Source organism: Cynoglossus semilaevis, chromosome 5 (genome assembly GCF_000523025.1).
Source record: "Cynoglossus semilaevis isolate Cse_v1.0 chromosome 5, Cse_v1.0, whole genome shotgun sequence".
Lineage (NCBI taxonomy): Eukaryota > Metazoa > Chordata > Actinopteri > Pleuronectiformes > Cynoglossidae > Cynoglossus > Cynoglossus semilaevis.
Window position 1 is genome coordinate 8,902,760 of NC_024311.1, and position 14,080 is coordinate 8,916,839.

A 14,080-nucleotide genomic window follows, 5' to 3' on the forward strand; every position below is an offset into this window, starting at 1 on the left:
CAGTTTGACTGATCACTCGCATCATCCGGAGCTAAACGATTAGCATATTGCAGCTACAGTCTGGAAACGAGCAACGCTGATGACAGAGGGATGAAAAGTTTTTGCTTCAACCCATATTTCAGGACTGCATATAGAACACGAGTCGTTGAGCCTGAGGTACAGGGATGTCTCTCAGCGACGACGACTCGCCTCTTCCCCGTGCGGGCGCTTTGCATCGAGACCGCTAATTTGCCGGGCTTGTCAGGTGGAGAACAATGACTTTGACAGCTGGAACAGGCACATCTGCATTTGTATGCCGGGATAATCTCCAAATAATGGCCCCAACACGGCATGAGTTCCAATTATGGAAATGTGTGCAAGTCTATATATACTTCATTATTGTGTAAAATATATTAAAATGCAAATGAAAAGGATTTTCTTTTTCATAAATCACCTTTCCCCTAATGGTGGTAATTAGAGTTTAATTAATCACAGGGTTGATGTTAAAACCACTTCAATTATTTTGGCAGGAGCAGCAATACCAAAGTACACAGAGTTGTACTGCAGTATTTTTTTTATAATGCTGCTTGCATTAAGAGAATACTATGGATTAGCGGTTAGGCCAGTGTTTCTCAATTTAATATCCGTCACGCCCCCCCCTTGTGGACAGAAATGTTTTCATAGCCCAACCCCCTGCCCCCTCATGTAAATATTTATCTGTACAAACCACTGTATGAGTTGCTGCCACCTAGTGACTGGAGGCTTGTTATCATTCAAGCATTGACAGCAGTGGTACACTTATGTCCAGCGTGCCATATTCCATTGGAAGCTCCACCCCCTCCGCCCCCCAAGGGGCCCGCCTGAGTATGAGAAATGAAAACAAACAATTTAATGGTCACTTATTCAATCCCCAGCAGCAGTATTAGTATTAGTATTAGTATTAAAGTATTAAAATGTGTATTGAAATAAGTGTAATGAAGTATCACCATCCCAAAATAATCACAATTAAAGACAAAAAAAAATATCATCCAAACATCATTTCTTATTCTGCGCTAACTGGGAATAATCTGGAAAAGAACATTATAGATTTATTACTGCCTTTGATGTAGTTTAGCCCGTAGCTTTAGCCTGTTGCTATGAATCAACTCTGGTGATAAAAGACTCACATCATCTAAAATGTATTTAGTTTTTCTAATACATTATAACTACTTCATTCATCGTAGTCGTTATATGACACATCCATTAACGGTCCAAACAGTAATAACCAGAAACATTCACCTGCTCCGCTCTCTGTTCACACCAATCAAAGCCCATTGGCTGAACACAGATTTTCACTCTCATTGATGGCAGTTGTTAATGAAGGACGTGGGTTTTTCCTCAGACAGGCGCCGACACGTCAGCTGCCTGATGACTCAGCAGACGGCGTTTACACTTTGATGACATTTAACACAGTCACATGTTCAGACTGACATGAGTTCTCGACTCCTCCGCACGTCAACACACACGGACGTGAAGACTGAGCGAATGGAGACGGGAGAAAAACTGAGTATGAGAAATGAAAACAGATAGAAATAAAGAGCGACGGGAGTGTGTGTTTGTGTGTGTGTTTGTGTGTGTGTGTTTGTGTGTGTGGGGGGGAGAGGGGGTGTATAATGATCAAATATGAATTACAAGGCGGCGCGGCGCCATCTGGGCTGTGAAAACACACATCAGAATAGCGGGCCGGTGCTGAATGAGACTTACTACCGGATCCATCTGCACTTCGTGAAATCAATCTCATTGGCTGATTCGGTCCGCTGCACAGACAAAGGCAGAAAACTGTTTTGCTCCTTGATTAAGCTTGTTTTGTTCCTCCCTCTTCTCCCCCTCAATGGCCGCCCACTGGAGCGTGCTGTGTTTGTACTGATGAGTTCTGGACCCAAAGGTAGAGACTCCGATTTAACACACAGCATGGGCACAGCGCCCCCTTTCTTTTGATACCTTTTGATACCTTCCCTCAGTGCTTGAATTTGTTTTTAATTAGTTTGATTTTTTTTAATATTCTTTAATATCTTCGCTGCAGAAGTTTCATAAAAAGAATTCGTGCTTGAATTTATTTTTAATTAGTTTGATTTTTTGATCCTCGCTGCAGAAGTTTCATAAAAAGAATTCCCACTTGACCAGCGGATGTAAAATCTAACGTAGTTTACTCTGATATAATTGTTAAACTGCAGTAATACGTTGTAATATACCTTCATGTGACCTTTTGTCTAACTTGACCTCTAAAATAAACTAAAGATGTCAATAAAGATAATCTTGATTTTTTTTAACCTTATTTAACTTTTTCTTTAATGGACGTTTCTCTGCTAGCTAGCCTGCTAGCTCTTGAGCGACGGCAAAATGTGTTTATTAACCCTCCTCAGTTGTAGCTGAGCGTTTGTTACAGTGGCGTTAATGTTGTCGTCGTTCCAGTATGACAAAAATCTCTGGACGGTTTAAGACACGTTGACTTAACTTTGGTTAGCTGTAGTTAGCTGTGGTTAGCTGTGGTTAGCTGTAGTTAGCGCTGGTTAGCTGTGGTTAGCTGTGGTTAGCTGTTTTTAGCGCTGGTTAGCTGTAGTTACCTCTGGTTAGCTCTGATTCGCTGAGTTGAGCTGTGTTTAGCTCTAGTTAGCCGTGGCCCAGTGCATCTATTTTGGTTCACACTTTTCTTTATTTTCCCTCCGTGTGTTTTCAGATACTGAACACTCATGTGATTAAATATGCATCCTCTGCCACAGCTACACTCACAAACACAGCTTTTCATGGCTGACTAACTCTAATAGCATCGCCTTCCTGTAGCTGCGTTGACTTATCCCGCAGGAGCAGCAATGCAGCGGCGGCCGTGCGTGTGCCATAGCTCAAAGTGCAGCGATGGACACATTAGGCCAGATTGACCTTGGTGTAGATGGCGCACACGCTCAGTGCTGATGATCCCATTTGTTGTTTGTCTCATTCATTTTTGACTCTGCCAGGGTGAAATTGAATAGACGGCAGGGCGGGAGCAGGAAAGTGTGGAGATGATTTGAATTTGAGGAAAGGAGACCGTCTTCAGAGTCTGATTGTAATTACGGTCGAGTGTCGCTGGTACAATTAGAATCCATCACCTGCTCTTGTATGTGGGTCATGACACTGTCTTTTTTTTCCTTTTTCTTTCGATGACTCTGGGTAACCAGGAAATACGTCAAGTACTCTTTCACTTCTCTCACCTGTTTCTTTTTCTTCTACACATTTAAGGCTGACCTCAGAGGACAAGAAATATTGATCCTGGTTCTTTGGCAGCAGATGCCTACAGATCCCAGCGGATTTGATTCCTTTGTGTCTGCTGCAGGAGAAGGAGAAAAGATAACCTGGTTTTATTTCACCTGACTTGAGAAAAATCTATATTTGTGCACAACAGAAGCACAGATTAATGAATCTTATGGCTACTTAAACATTTACTTAGCACCTTCTCATTTGGCCTTATTCGTGCGATGATGAATTGAGGACGGCGTTTCTTGAATGAATTTTTTTTTTTACCAGCGTCGCGGCAAATGGATGTTCTCCCAGTGTTTTCCTCCACACAGGCCTGTTGAGGGTGGAACCAGGAGGGAACTTTTCAGTCCGATTTGATAAAACGCTGCGTGCCATGAGACAGACTGCAGGGAAAATGTTCCCGAGAATAGCTAAGTGTATCATATATCATGTATCGCACCATCTGTTCTGTACATTCAAAATGTTATTGCAATATTTAGGAATAAAGATTATTCATGTAGGTGTAATTAACACAGTGGAAATCCAACCAATGGGAGTAGACTACAACTCATCCGCAGACGTGTTTGAATCTATCCGAGTAAATTTAGGCTGCGCTGCCTGAGGCTTTACAGACAAACAGGAAAAAAGGCAGTAAAAAATGTTGCGGCTAATTCCAACCATCTGCCAAAGTGTTATTTTTCAGTCGTCTCCTCTGTATTTAAAGACATGTTGAATACTTATTTTTACATTTGTTTTTCACGTCTGTGTGGCGCTGACCAGTCGAGAGGAAACTGACTGGACCAAACAGTAAAAGGTTAAAGGTGAAGTCTGCAGTTTGGGTCCATTCTTATGGTTTTCTTGAGCCCAGAGACAGTGTCTTCCCTTCCCTGATCTGTAGGTGGCACTAAGTACTAATTGGAAAGCCCTGTTCTACCATTCACAGACACTCAAAGATTATATCGAAGTATCATCCTGTTTCCATTGACTGTTGATTGGTAGTTTGATATTAGCGTTTTAGCCGAGTGTTAGTGCTAGCACGTAGCATTATAGCTGCGTAGTAACACCTTGCTAGCACTTAGCTTTTTATTTTTAGTTGGTTTTCACAGAGGTGTGAACAGCAGCTAACGCTAGCAGCTAACATTCCCAGCTTTGCCCTTTCTCACTTCCCTGTCAGCTGTTACTGCCACCTACTGGAGCTACATTGTACTGGTAACTACTGCCCTCAGCAGGACACAGGAGCAGTGGGTGACACTCTGCTGCGCCTGGAGGTGCCCCCGACCACCAGCCCCATCCTTTAACCCCCAGGACCCCGCTGCCCCAGTGCGTGACTGAGAGGATCCATGTGAAAGGATTCCATGGATGGTTTAGTCGAGTTCCCTGATTCGACAGCTTCACCATCTGCCGACAACAAACGCTGCTGTCGAAGTCGTGGAGTCGACGTCTGGCTGTTGGAGTCAACATCCATTTTACACAACAACGTAAAAACTGCTGCAAATTCAGTGATCAACGTAGACGTCCATACAACCTGGACGTCTACAACACCTGAAATCCAGACATCTTGGACAAGTTAGAGTGAACAGTTGACACGATCCTCAACTAACTCGTTTTTTTTTTCGAGGAATTTCTTTGTTTTCCATCGTCCACACAGTGGTTGGAGTTCTTGTCCTGTTGTAAGAACTTCATCAGTTCTAATTCCAGCTCAGTCTGTGTTTCAGACGGTTTTCCATGTCGTGTTTATCATATTCTCTCTCTCTCTGTGTCCTGGTTCTCAGTTTTCCTCAGTCTAAAAACTCACAGATTGGAGACGAGGTAATCGGACACAGTGAATCGATCACTGGTCTAAACCTTGGTGTGAAAGTTTGTTTCATTTGTTTGTTTCTGGGTGTGACCCAGTGCTGAGGTGCTGACCCTGACCAGGGTTTGACTGAGACCATGACCTCCTGGTGGTCTACAGACCGCTTTGACTGAATTGATTCCAGATCAATTCTTTTTAAACTACTGTGTCTCTTCTGGAAACCCCGCTGATCTTGATTCGAGGGGAAAGACAGTCTGCGTTTTAAAGTCCTTATCTGTTCCAGCAGCCTCAGAGACAGCTGCTCCTCCTTCCTCCTCTCCCACTCAAACCTCCTTCGTGTCACTGCTCCGTACACAGGAGGAGCACACGCTCTTCTTACATTTGCCCTGACGAGGAGTCATTACCACTCCTGTGTGGATCTCCATATTGTGTGCGGTGTGTGTGTGTGTGTGCGGTGTGTGTGTGTGTGTGGGTGGCGGGGCTGCTGTTGAATCGGCCTCATTAGGACACAGTGATTGTTCCACTGATTGCTGTAAAAGCTGATGTTCAGCAGCGACCGACATTTCTCCCTCCCTGCCTGACGGGGGACTCGGAGGCGCGGGGCCCGACTGGAAGCCGTGGTCTGCAGATTGATCCGTACGTGAATGTGCATGTGTGAACAGGTGCGTGCACGTGAGGGTCGAGAGCTGTAGATCGGTGGCGCGGGTTATTTTTCATTCGGCCCAAGCTGTTCCTTATCATCGTTAGTCTCCAATTATAAATATCTTCATTTTTCAGCAGCCGGGATAAAATGACAACGTAATAATATCTTTCTGTTCATATGCACCGCACTCACTGATATAAATAGAGCTTGGTGGCTTCTTGAAAAACTCTGTTCATGTTCATACCATTTTTTTTCGTCTTAGGTTACAGGTCTGAGTCACATTTTATTTTTAATCAAAGCCTTTGCTTTTATTATTTAAACGTAATGATTTTTATTGTATCCACCGATATTCATGTGTCAATCAACGTACAGACATCCAGGTGAAGTGAAGTTTTTATCCTTACATATTTCATCAATGTAGTACTTTCACAGATTACTACAAACTTACAGTACAATTACAGCTGTTGTGAGCTGGACTGTACCAGGACTGTTGTAGCTAACGTTAGCTCTGGTGTCTATACCAGGATTGTTGTAGCTAACATTAGCTCTGGTGTCTGTACCAGGACTGTCACAGCTAGCGTTAGCTTTGGTGTCTATACCAGGATTGTTGTAGCTAGCGTTAGCTTTGGTGTGTGCAGCCAAATTATGCAGCTATCGTAAGCTCTTCATCATGTCATCATGTCATCATGTGCCGATGATGCAAATGCATCCTCCTTGTCTGTTTCTGTTTTAGTTGAACTACCACCACCTACTGGGCAGGTGTGGCCCCTGTGTTTACACAACATACTTTAGTCATTTTTAATTGATTCACTTCTGTATTTCTTGTTTTTTTTTTTTTTTGCTCCATTGTTACTTTTTTTTTCTTGTTTTTTTTTGCTCCATTGTTATGTTGTCATCAGTCAACGTACAACAGCTTTGGTTGTAAAATATTTTTATGTGAACAGTCAGAGTGGGACACCGCCTGGTCACCGTGGCAACTCATTAACATGTAGGCAACAGAAATGACTGTAGTGAGGTCGTTTGGATCTGAGGTGACACTGGCTCAGGTGCATTTAATTTTTAGAAGTGCACTTTTATTTATTTGCCTCTACACAGTTACGAAACGTTGATACCGGTGGAAGTGCTCGGTGTAAACTCTTCACCTTGAAAACAGACCAATGGTTGAGTCTCTACATGACACTTGAAGGGTTCAAACAAACAATAAATATAAAAGAGAAAAAACACTTTACTTCAGTCTGACCTTGTAAATCAAACAAATTGAATTCATGACGTTTATAAACGGTAGTCTCGTTCTGTTCAGTGCCAGGAGGAAATGTAACGTAACTTTTTAAAAAGTTGAATGTGTTTGGTACAGAAACCCTGTTGTGTTCCTGTACTTTAGCAGTGGTCATTCTGGAGGTACGTGCACAGCCAAATATTTTTGGAGGTGCTATGCCAGGGGTGTCAAAAAACTGGCCCATTTGGGGTTTCAATCCGGCCCACTTGGTGAGTTTTGAAAAAAATAAAATAAACAAATATGAAGATTTTTACTTTTTTACTACTTTAATTTGTTTGTATGCAGCCCCTGAACCAACACTAATTTAACACCTCTGTGGTACGCAGTATATGAAGAGTAATATTACACCGAGCAGTATCAGTGTCAAGATGGGAGAATCAGAGTTAAATGACAGGTAGTCCAGCTGAGACCGTCACCAGTCTCCGTGTTCCAATAGAACAGGCAACAGTACAACCGTCCAAACAATAGACTGGGCCGCAGGCCTGGGCCACACAAAGGCATTGATGTCTGAGACAGAAAAACTCAACGACAGGCCGTCATTAATTTGAGCTCATTTAAGGAGTTTCTGGGTGTGCAGGATGTTGTGAGGCATTTGTGTTAATGAGCTCCATCATTCATTTGAAATGATGGCACAATTAGGAAAACAAAAGTGCAAGGTGTGACAATTTAAGTGAATGTGCTTTGTCAGTGTCTGCAAACAACACCTCCGAGATGGAACGCGCATAAGAGGCGGAGTATGAAAACATGTTGGGGGGGGGGGTTGGCGTGTAGAGTGTAGAGGTCGGGCTTTTCACCAGCGCTTTTCTTTTTTCCTTTCTTTCTTTCTTTCTCTCCCCTTCATCAGGAGTCTTTGCTGAAAGGCCACACCGGGGAATGAAAGCAAAGCTGCTGAATACAGATGTTTTGATGAATGACTGCACTGTTTTTATGTGCATGTGCTGGCAGTGGTGTGTGTGTGTGTGTGTGTGAGTGAGAGTGTCAGTGTGTGTGTGAATACATCCATATGAAGAAAAAGGGGACAGCTGCCAGCTGTGTCACAACCAAACAAAGTAGCGTTGGATAAATGCACCAGTCAGAGTCACTCACCTTGGGATAAAGAGACTCACATAAAAGGTGACTTCACAGACGCCCTCTATCTGTGTCTTTCAAGCTCCGGTGTTAGCATACACTCACAGAATCTGTGAAGAAGCCGCTAACGCGCTATGTGCTAATGCTAACTGCTATCATTTATCTAATAGCTACGAACAAACACACTGTTAAAACACTGTCAGGACAAAAATTAAATGATTGGCAGCGTCTCACTTCCATCGAACCATCAGTAATGTAGCAAAGTTCGTTTTGTCACGCACAAAATTTAGATGCGCGGTTAGAGAACAGAGGCACAGTGAAAAATACTTTTTGCTAGCACTCTTCTAGCAAGATGCTTTGTATATCACCAACACGCTGCTTATTCACTATTTGGTTAGTGCTATGCTAATGCTAATTAGCAACACAACTAAATCACTGCTCACAGTAATGTAACAAAGTTGATTTTGTCACGCACAAAATTTAAGCGCCACGTGCACTAACACATTAAAAACGCTAGTTGTTAAGACATTACTAGCAAGATGCTTTGTGCATCACTTACACAACATTTAATTAGTGCTACGCTAAGTCCCCAGCTAAAACACTGCTAACATGCTTATTCACTATTTAATTAGTGCTACGTTAAGTCCCCAGCTAAAACACTGCTAACAGTAATTTAACAAACGACGTGAGTACATCACTAACAGACTTTTTATTCACTAATTAGTTAGCGCTATGCTAATGGGGTTTATTTGTTATATTGTTATGAAGTGTACAGCATATATACACATAACAATGCACCAGTCATGGGGCATTAAAATTGTACTTAGCGCCACCTACTGTACAGTACTCAACACTGACACACATAAAACCGTGATGATGAAATGAGAACTTCCTGATCTCTCTGCACCTTAAATCGTCCTTGCTCTTCCAGAAGAGTTGCCTCCTATTCTGTCCACAGATATTTCCAACCCTGTGTAGCAGAGTCAGACTCATTAGTTATACTCAGCCCATGTGGTGAGTGGGAGCCAGCCAGTCAGCCTAGCGCGTAATGCAGCTTTAGTCAACTAATGAAACTGTAATTGCAAAAATAATGAGGAACATGCAGTGTAGTCCAGTCAGTTTGGGGCTGGTTTTTCCTGTGCGTTCAGAGAGTTCTCCCTCCGTGTTCTGGGATGCATACTTAGCGAGCCAAGGTTTTCTTTGTTCTGTGTGTTTCAGACTTCAGGGAGCGATATTCCCCACCCTTTGTGATGTATAACAGAAAGCATTATAGTCTAAGACCCATTTCCTGTGCCACTTAATATATTGTCCCCTGCGGGGAGCTAAGTGTGTGCTACGTTTAGCAACCTCTGGTGTCTTTGCTACATTTGCCTTCAAACAAGTAGTAAAAATGACACGATACAGAAAGAAGACTCATCGGTTGGATTTGTGCTGAGCTCATTGCGTTGGATTCTCTTAAACTCCCGTCTCTGACAGAGAGGAGGGAACGTGAGTAGGTCTCAATACTTGGTCCTGAGTTTGTGAACGTTATCATTTAAATGTTAGATTCCAGTTTAAACAAAGAGTCTACGACGTCCGTGTTTGCAACGGTAAATATGCTGACCGCGTCCGCGTGTCGATCAACTCTGAGGTTGTTTTTCCTGATCTTTGTCAATCATGTTCAACAGTTTGTCATCAGTCAGAGAACCTTCTAGTAACTGGGGCAGCTCTCTGACCTCGGGGGCAAAACCGACCAAAGCTGTGGTTTCCCCCAACAGGGAGAGAAACCCTTTGACAACTTTTTTTTTTTCCTTTTGCACCGACTAATTCCATGATCGTCACCTCTACTGGTGACATCCATTCCGGAACCTTCTTACTTTCTACTTTGACAATTCTTTCCCTTCGCACCGAGTAACTCCATCCACAGCATCTGCCATGATTGTCACCTCCAGTGATAACATCTGTTCCGGAACCTTCCTGCCTCCTTCGACAGAATTAAGACATCTGTCTCACTTCAACGATGTAAAAGTCTGAAAATAAAATGTTTATAGAAGTAAAAAATTCATATTTACTTCCATAAACACAGCGTTTGGTGTCATGTCATCTCCTGGTGACAGTTCCATTTAAAGTTAAACGTGAAAAACCACCGAAAATAAAAAAGAAATCGGATCGCAGCAGAAAATGGCATTTTTGAAAATTCGGCATCAAGCTCTGCGGTGTGAAGGTAGCCCTGAACGAGACTTTAGTTTTTACTGTTTTTTTTGTCTGTCTTCGTCCCTTCAGCTTCACACAGACCTGGACGTGGGCAACAGAAACATCAAGTACGTCCTGGCAGGCGAGGGAGCGGGCACAATCTTCGCCATCAATGAGTTGACAGGCGACATCCACGCCATGAAGAGACTGGACCGTGAAGAGAAGGCTGAGTACACACTAACTGCCCAGGTCATTAACGCCGACACAGACCAGCCTCTGGAGCCGCCATCGGAGTTCATCATCAAAGTCCAGGACATTAACGACAATCCACCACAGTTCACTGAAGGCCCATACCGAGTCTCTGTTCCCGAGATGTCTCCTGTTGGTGAGTCTACACACACACACACACTCACACACACACGGCTCTGTTCACAAACAGCTGCCTCGTCATGTGTGAGATTTCTGATCTATAATAGGCTGCTGCATAAAAATAATGAGGGAATAAAAACAGGAGGAAACGAGTGTGTGTCTCTTTACAAGCCTGTCTGAACAGATGACTATAAACCATACATCAGAGCAAATCAATAGACCCCGCGTCAGGGGTCTCAAACTGATGAAGAGATGAGGGATGAGAAGAGCAGAGGCCCCCACAGACGCCTGAAACAAACACTGTTTTAAAAGTTAAATCTGGGCCCAGGAATCTGAATGAAATATATTGTCATTCAGCTCCCAAATTAATCTTCACATTTTTAGAACAAATATATTGCTGCGTCTATATTGTCGGCCAAGTGGAAGTAGGCCACATTCACATTTGGTTTTTTATTTATAGTGCGCCACACGGTGGTATATGTGGTTATTGCATCCAAACACAGATTTGGCATGGGGACGATTGCTCACTCCAGACTGACCACAGGTGTGAATATGAGTGTGAATGATGGCCTGGAGAACTGTCCAGGCTGTAACTCCACCCTCACCCAATGAATGCTGGGATTGGCTCCAGCTCCACCGAGCGCCTGTCAATAATTAAGCAGTAAATAATGATATTATATTTTAGCGGCCAAACGGAGAGCATAATCCAAACAGACCGGACCCCGAGGAGAGGGGGGTCTCCAGCAGACCCAGACCCAGACTCAGAGTGTGCATCTGTCATCTTGGCTTATTGAGACAGGGGAAATGGGGAGGGGGGAGAGAGAGGAGTAGAGTGACAAGAGGGTGAAGACAGAGACAGAGCTAGCATGAGTTAGCATGTGTTATTTAGTCATGTAGAAACTATATTGATCCTAACTAATACGATTGTTATTAGATGAGATACTGCTCTTGTTTCTGTACAGGTCAAAGGTCACACCATTTGTGTATTTGGTCGACACTGTGTGGTTCAGTTGTTTCACTCCATTGTGTGATTTGCAGTTCTTTCTGTGTACTACAGTGACAGTACTGGAAAGACTTCATTAAGCAGACGTTGGTGTTGTTTTATTGATGCCCTGGAGCCACGGCTTTAACAACACCTCATGTGTTAAAGCCTGTGAAGACCATCACACCATTCACACAACACACTGTCACCTGTGCTAACAACAGCGGCTGATGTTAGATACCGTTCAACAAACTCCCACAGAGCGAGCCGGGCTAATGGAAGTACTTCACACTTCATTGTATAGTACTATACATGTAGTAATACCTCCACGTCAATTCTACTTCAACTACGCATTTACAAGACCAGTGCGTCATTGTCAGTGTGAGGCACGGATTATAAAAGTCATTAATAACTGGCTAGAATGAAACTGCACATTATAAAAGCATCCATTTATTACAGGGGTGTTAAACATGCGGCCCGTGGGCCGAAAACTGCCCACTTAGGGTTTAAATCTGGACCGCTTGATGAATTTTGACACCCTTGAGTTACCAGATTCTACTATTTCATCACTGGTCCTGATCACATGGTCCAAGACTCACGGCCGAATCATTTCAGGTTTTCAGAATAGGAATCGAACCCTGGACCCTCAGAGCAGCAGGAGTCTTGTACAGAGAGTGTCGTGGTGCAGCAGGAAGTGTGTTTTGATCTTATTTTGATATCGGAGGAGTTGGTACCAGGGTCTGCTGTTGGCCGCTCGGAGCTTGTTATTGTGTTTCCCCATCGAGCCTCTTCTTGTTACCTGTCATGAAGCTGACAAAACATGCTATGCAGATGGTGTTCAGCGTGTAACGTAATCTGTTTGGTAAATCCCATCTGTACGCTGCCGCCTCGTGTTCACCGCTTCCACATCATGGCCGTCGCGCCTCAGCTTCTCATCCTCGGAGGCGAGGCATGTTAGCCACTGCTAGCGCTGCTAGCATTAACAGCACCAACGAGTGTAAAGGTGTAAATGCTACAAGGAAATCAGACTGAAGTTCCTTTGTCTTTGTCTCCTCAGTGCTAACTGTCGTCGACATGTGTTCGTTTATTTTACGCGACAGCTCTGGTGTGTGTTTCTTGTGTTTCTATTTTTTTTCTCATCGTGTAGTGTTTTCATGTAGTATAAAACATATTTTATTATCCCTTGGAGGTTTAGGACAAACAACACGTCAGTCATTTCTCTCTCTCTCTTGTCTCATGTTCATTAATCATTTTATTCACAGCCATGTTTCATCTCCCACACACTGTAATGAGATTCTCTCCAGAACATTTGTCCTGAGCAGTGGAAATTAAAAAAACAAAACAACCCCCCCCCCAGTTTTTATTGAAACTAGAAAACATTTAAAAATGAAATCTTTATTAATTTAATTCAATGATTATAAGCCTATTAATTATAATGATTGAAAACACAGTATCTTAGGTCAATGTCCAATTAATTAATAGTGAGCAATTACACAATTACACCAATAAGATTTTTTGATGACTAAATAGTCCAATACAGTATTTTTAATACTATTTTTGTTTTTTGTGTACTATATCTGTGTACTTTTCATCAGTTTACTGCATTCACAGATTACTACACGGTAAAATCATGGCTGTTCAACTTTTTTTTGGCTCTGTAGCAGTTTGACTCCCACTGGTGACAATAACATCCACTTAAAGAACCCCATCAGTTCCTCACCCCCCTGCTCCCCCCCCACCACCTATCAGGGCTCCATCGCCAAGATTAGGGACAAATATCAGCGGCCACGTTTTATCTGTCAAGAACCGCTGCCAGAGAGAAGATCTGTCCTCAGTGTCACCCCCTCCCCCAGAGGGTGAGTGGTCCCACAGCCAGATGAGATATGTGACATGGGCCACCCAGGTCAGCATGTATCCTGTGTGCAGAGGAGCACCAGGGTTAATGGGAAATGAAGGAGAAAGACCTTTTGTTCCTGCCTCAAAATGAGCAGTCGGATAAGACGTGTGGCTGCGGCCGACTTTTCCTTGACTTCCTCTCTGCCCCCAACGTCTGCAAATGAAGATTTTCTTCTTTAACTGTTAACTAGATTGTCTGAACGCGGCGAGGGGGAGAGCAGAGGGGAGGCATGGACGTCCATGGAGTGAACCTATTAGTCTGAAGGAGAAGTTTCTCAGATGGAGACGACACTGTTTTACATGTTTTAACTTTGGGAACTGCAGAATGAATCGGTCTTTTCTTTGGTTGCAGTAAAGTTGGCAACAAATACTCTGTGATTTGTCATTGTCTACGAGGCTGACGCAGAAGAACACGTCCAAGGATTGGAGGAGTGGAAGAGTTCTCAGGAAACTTATTCCACCACTCTCTGACCCCCCCCCCCCCACACACACACCTGAAAGAAACAAAACGAAAAAACAAACATCTGACCAAACGGGTCAGTGAAATGTAGAAATGAAACTACAAATTTTACATTTCGTTTTTTAATAGGTTTTTGGCTCCAGGACTAAGAGGTGGGGTTGATGAGTGGGGGAAGGGTAGCGGGGGGG

The 14,080-nt window shown here is 43.3% G+C and overlaps 1 protein-coding gene across 2 annotated transcripts in view; it reads left to right on the forward strand.

The window, feature by feature from the left end:
* The window catches only part of LOC103378981 (cadherin-8), an 80,671-nt gene that overhangs the window by 19,828 nt on the left and 46,763 nt on the right, over positions 1-14,080 (forward strand). For both annotated transcript variants that reach the window (XM_017032594.2, XM_008310361.3), the window contains exon 3: positions 10,276-10,570. In XM_017032594.2, the coding sequence (XP_016888083.1) occupies positions 10,276-10,570 (295 nt within the window). The remainder of the gene's footprint in view (positions 1-10,275; positions 10,571-14,080) is intronic.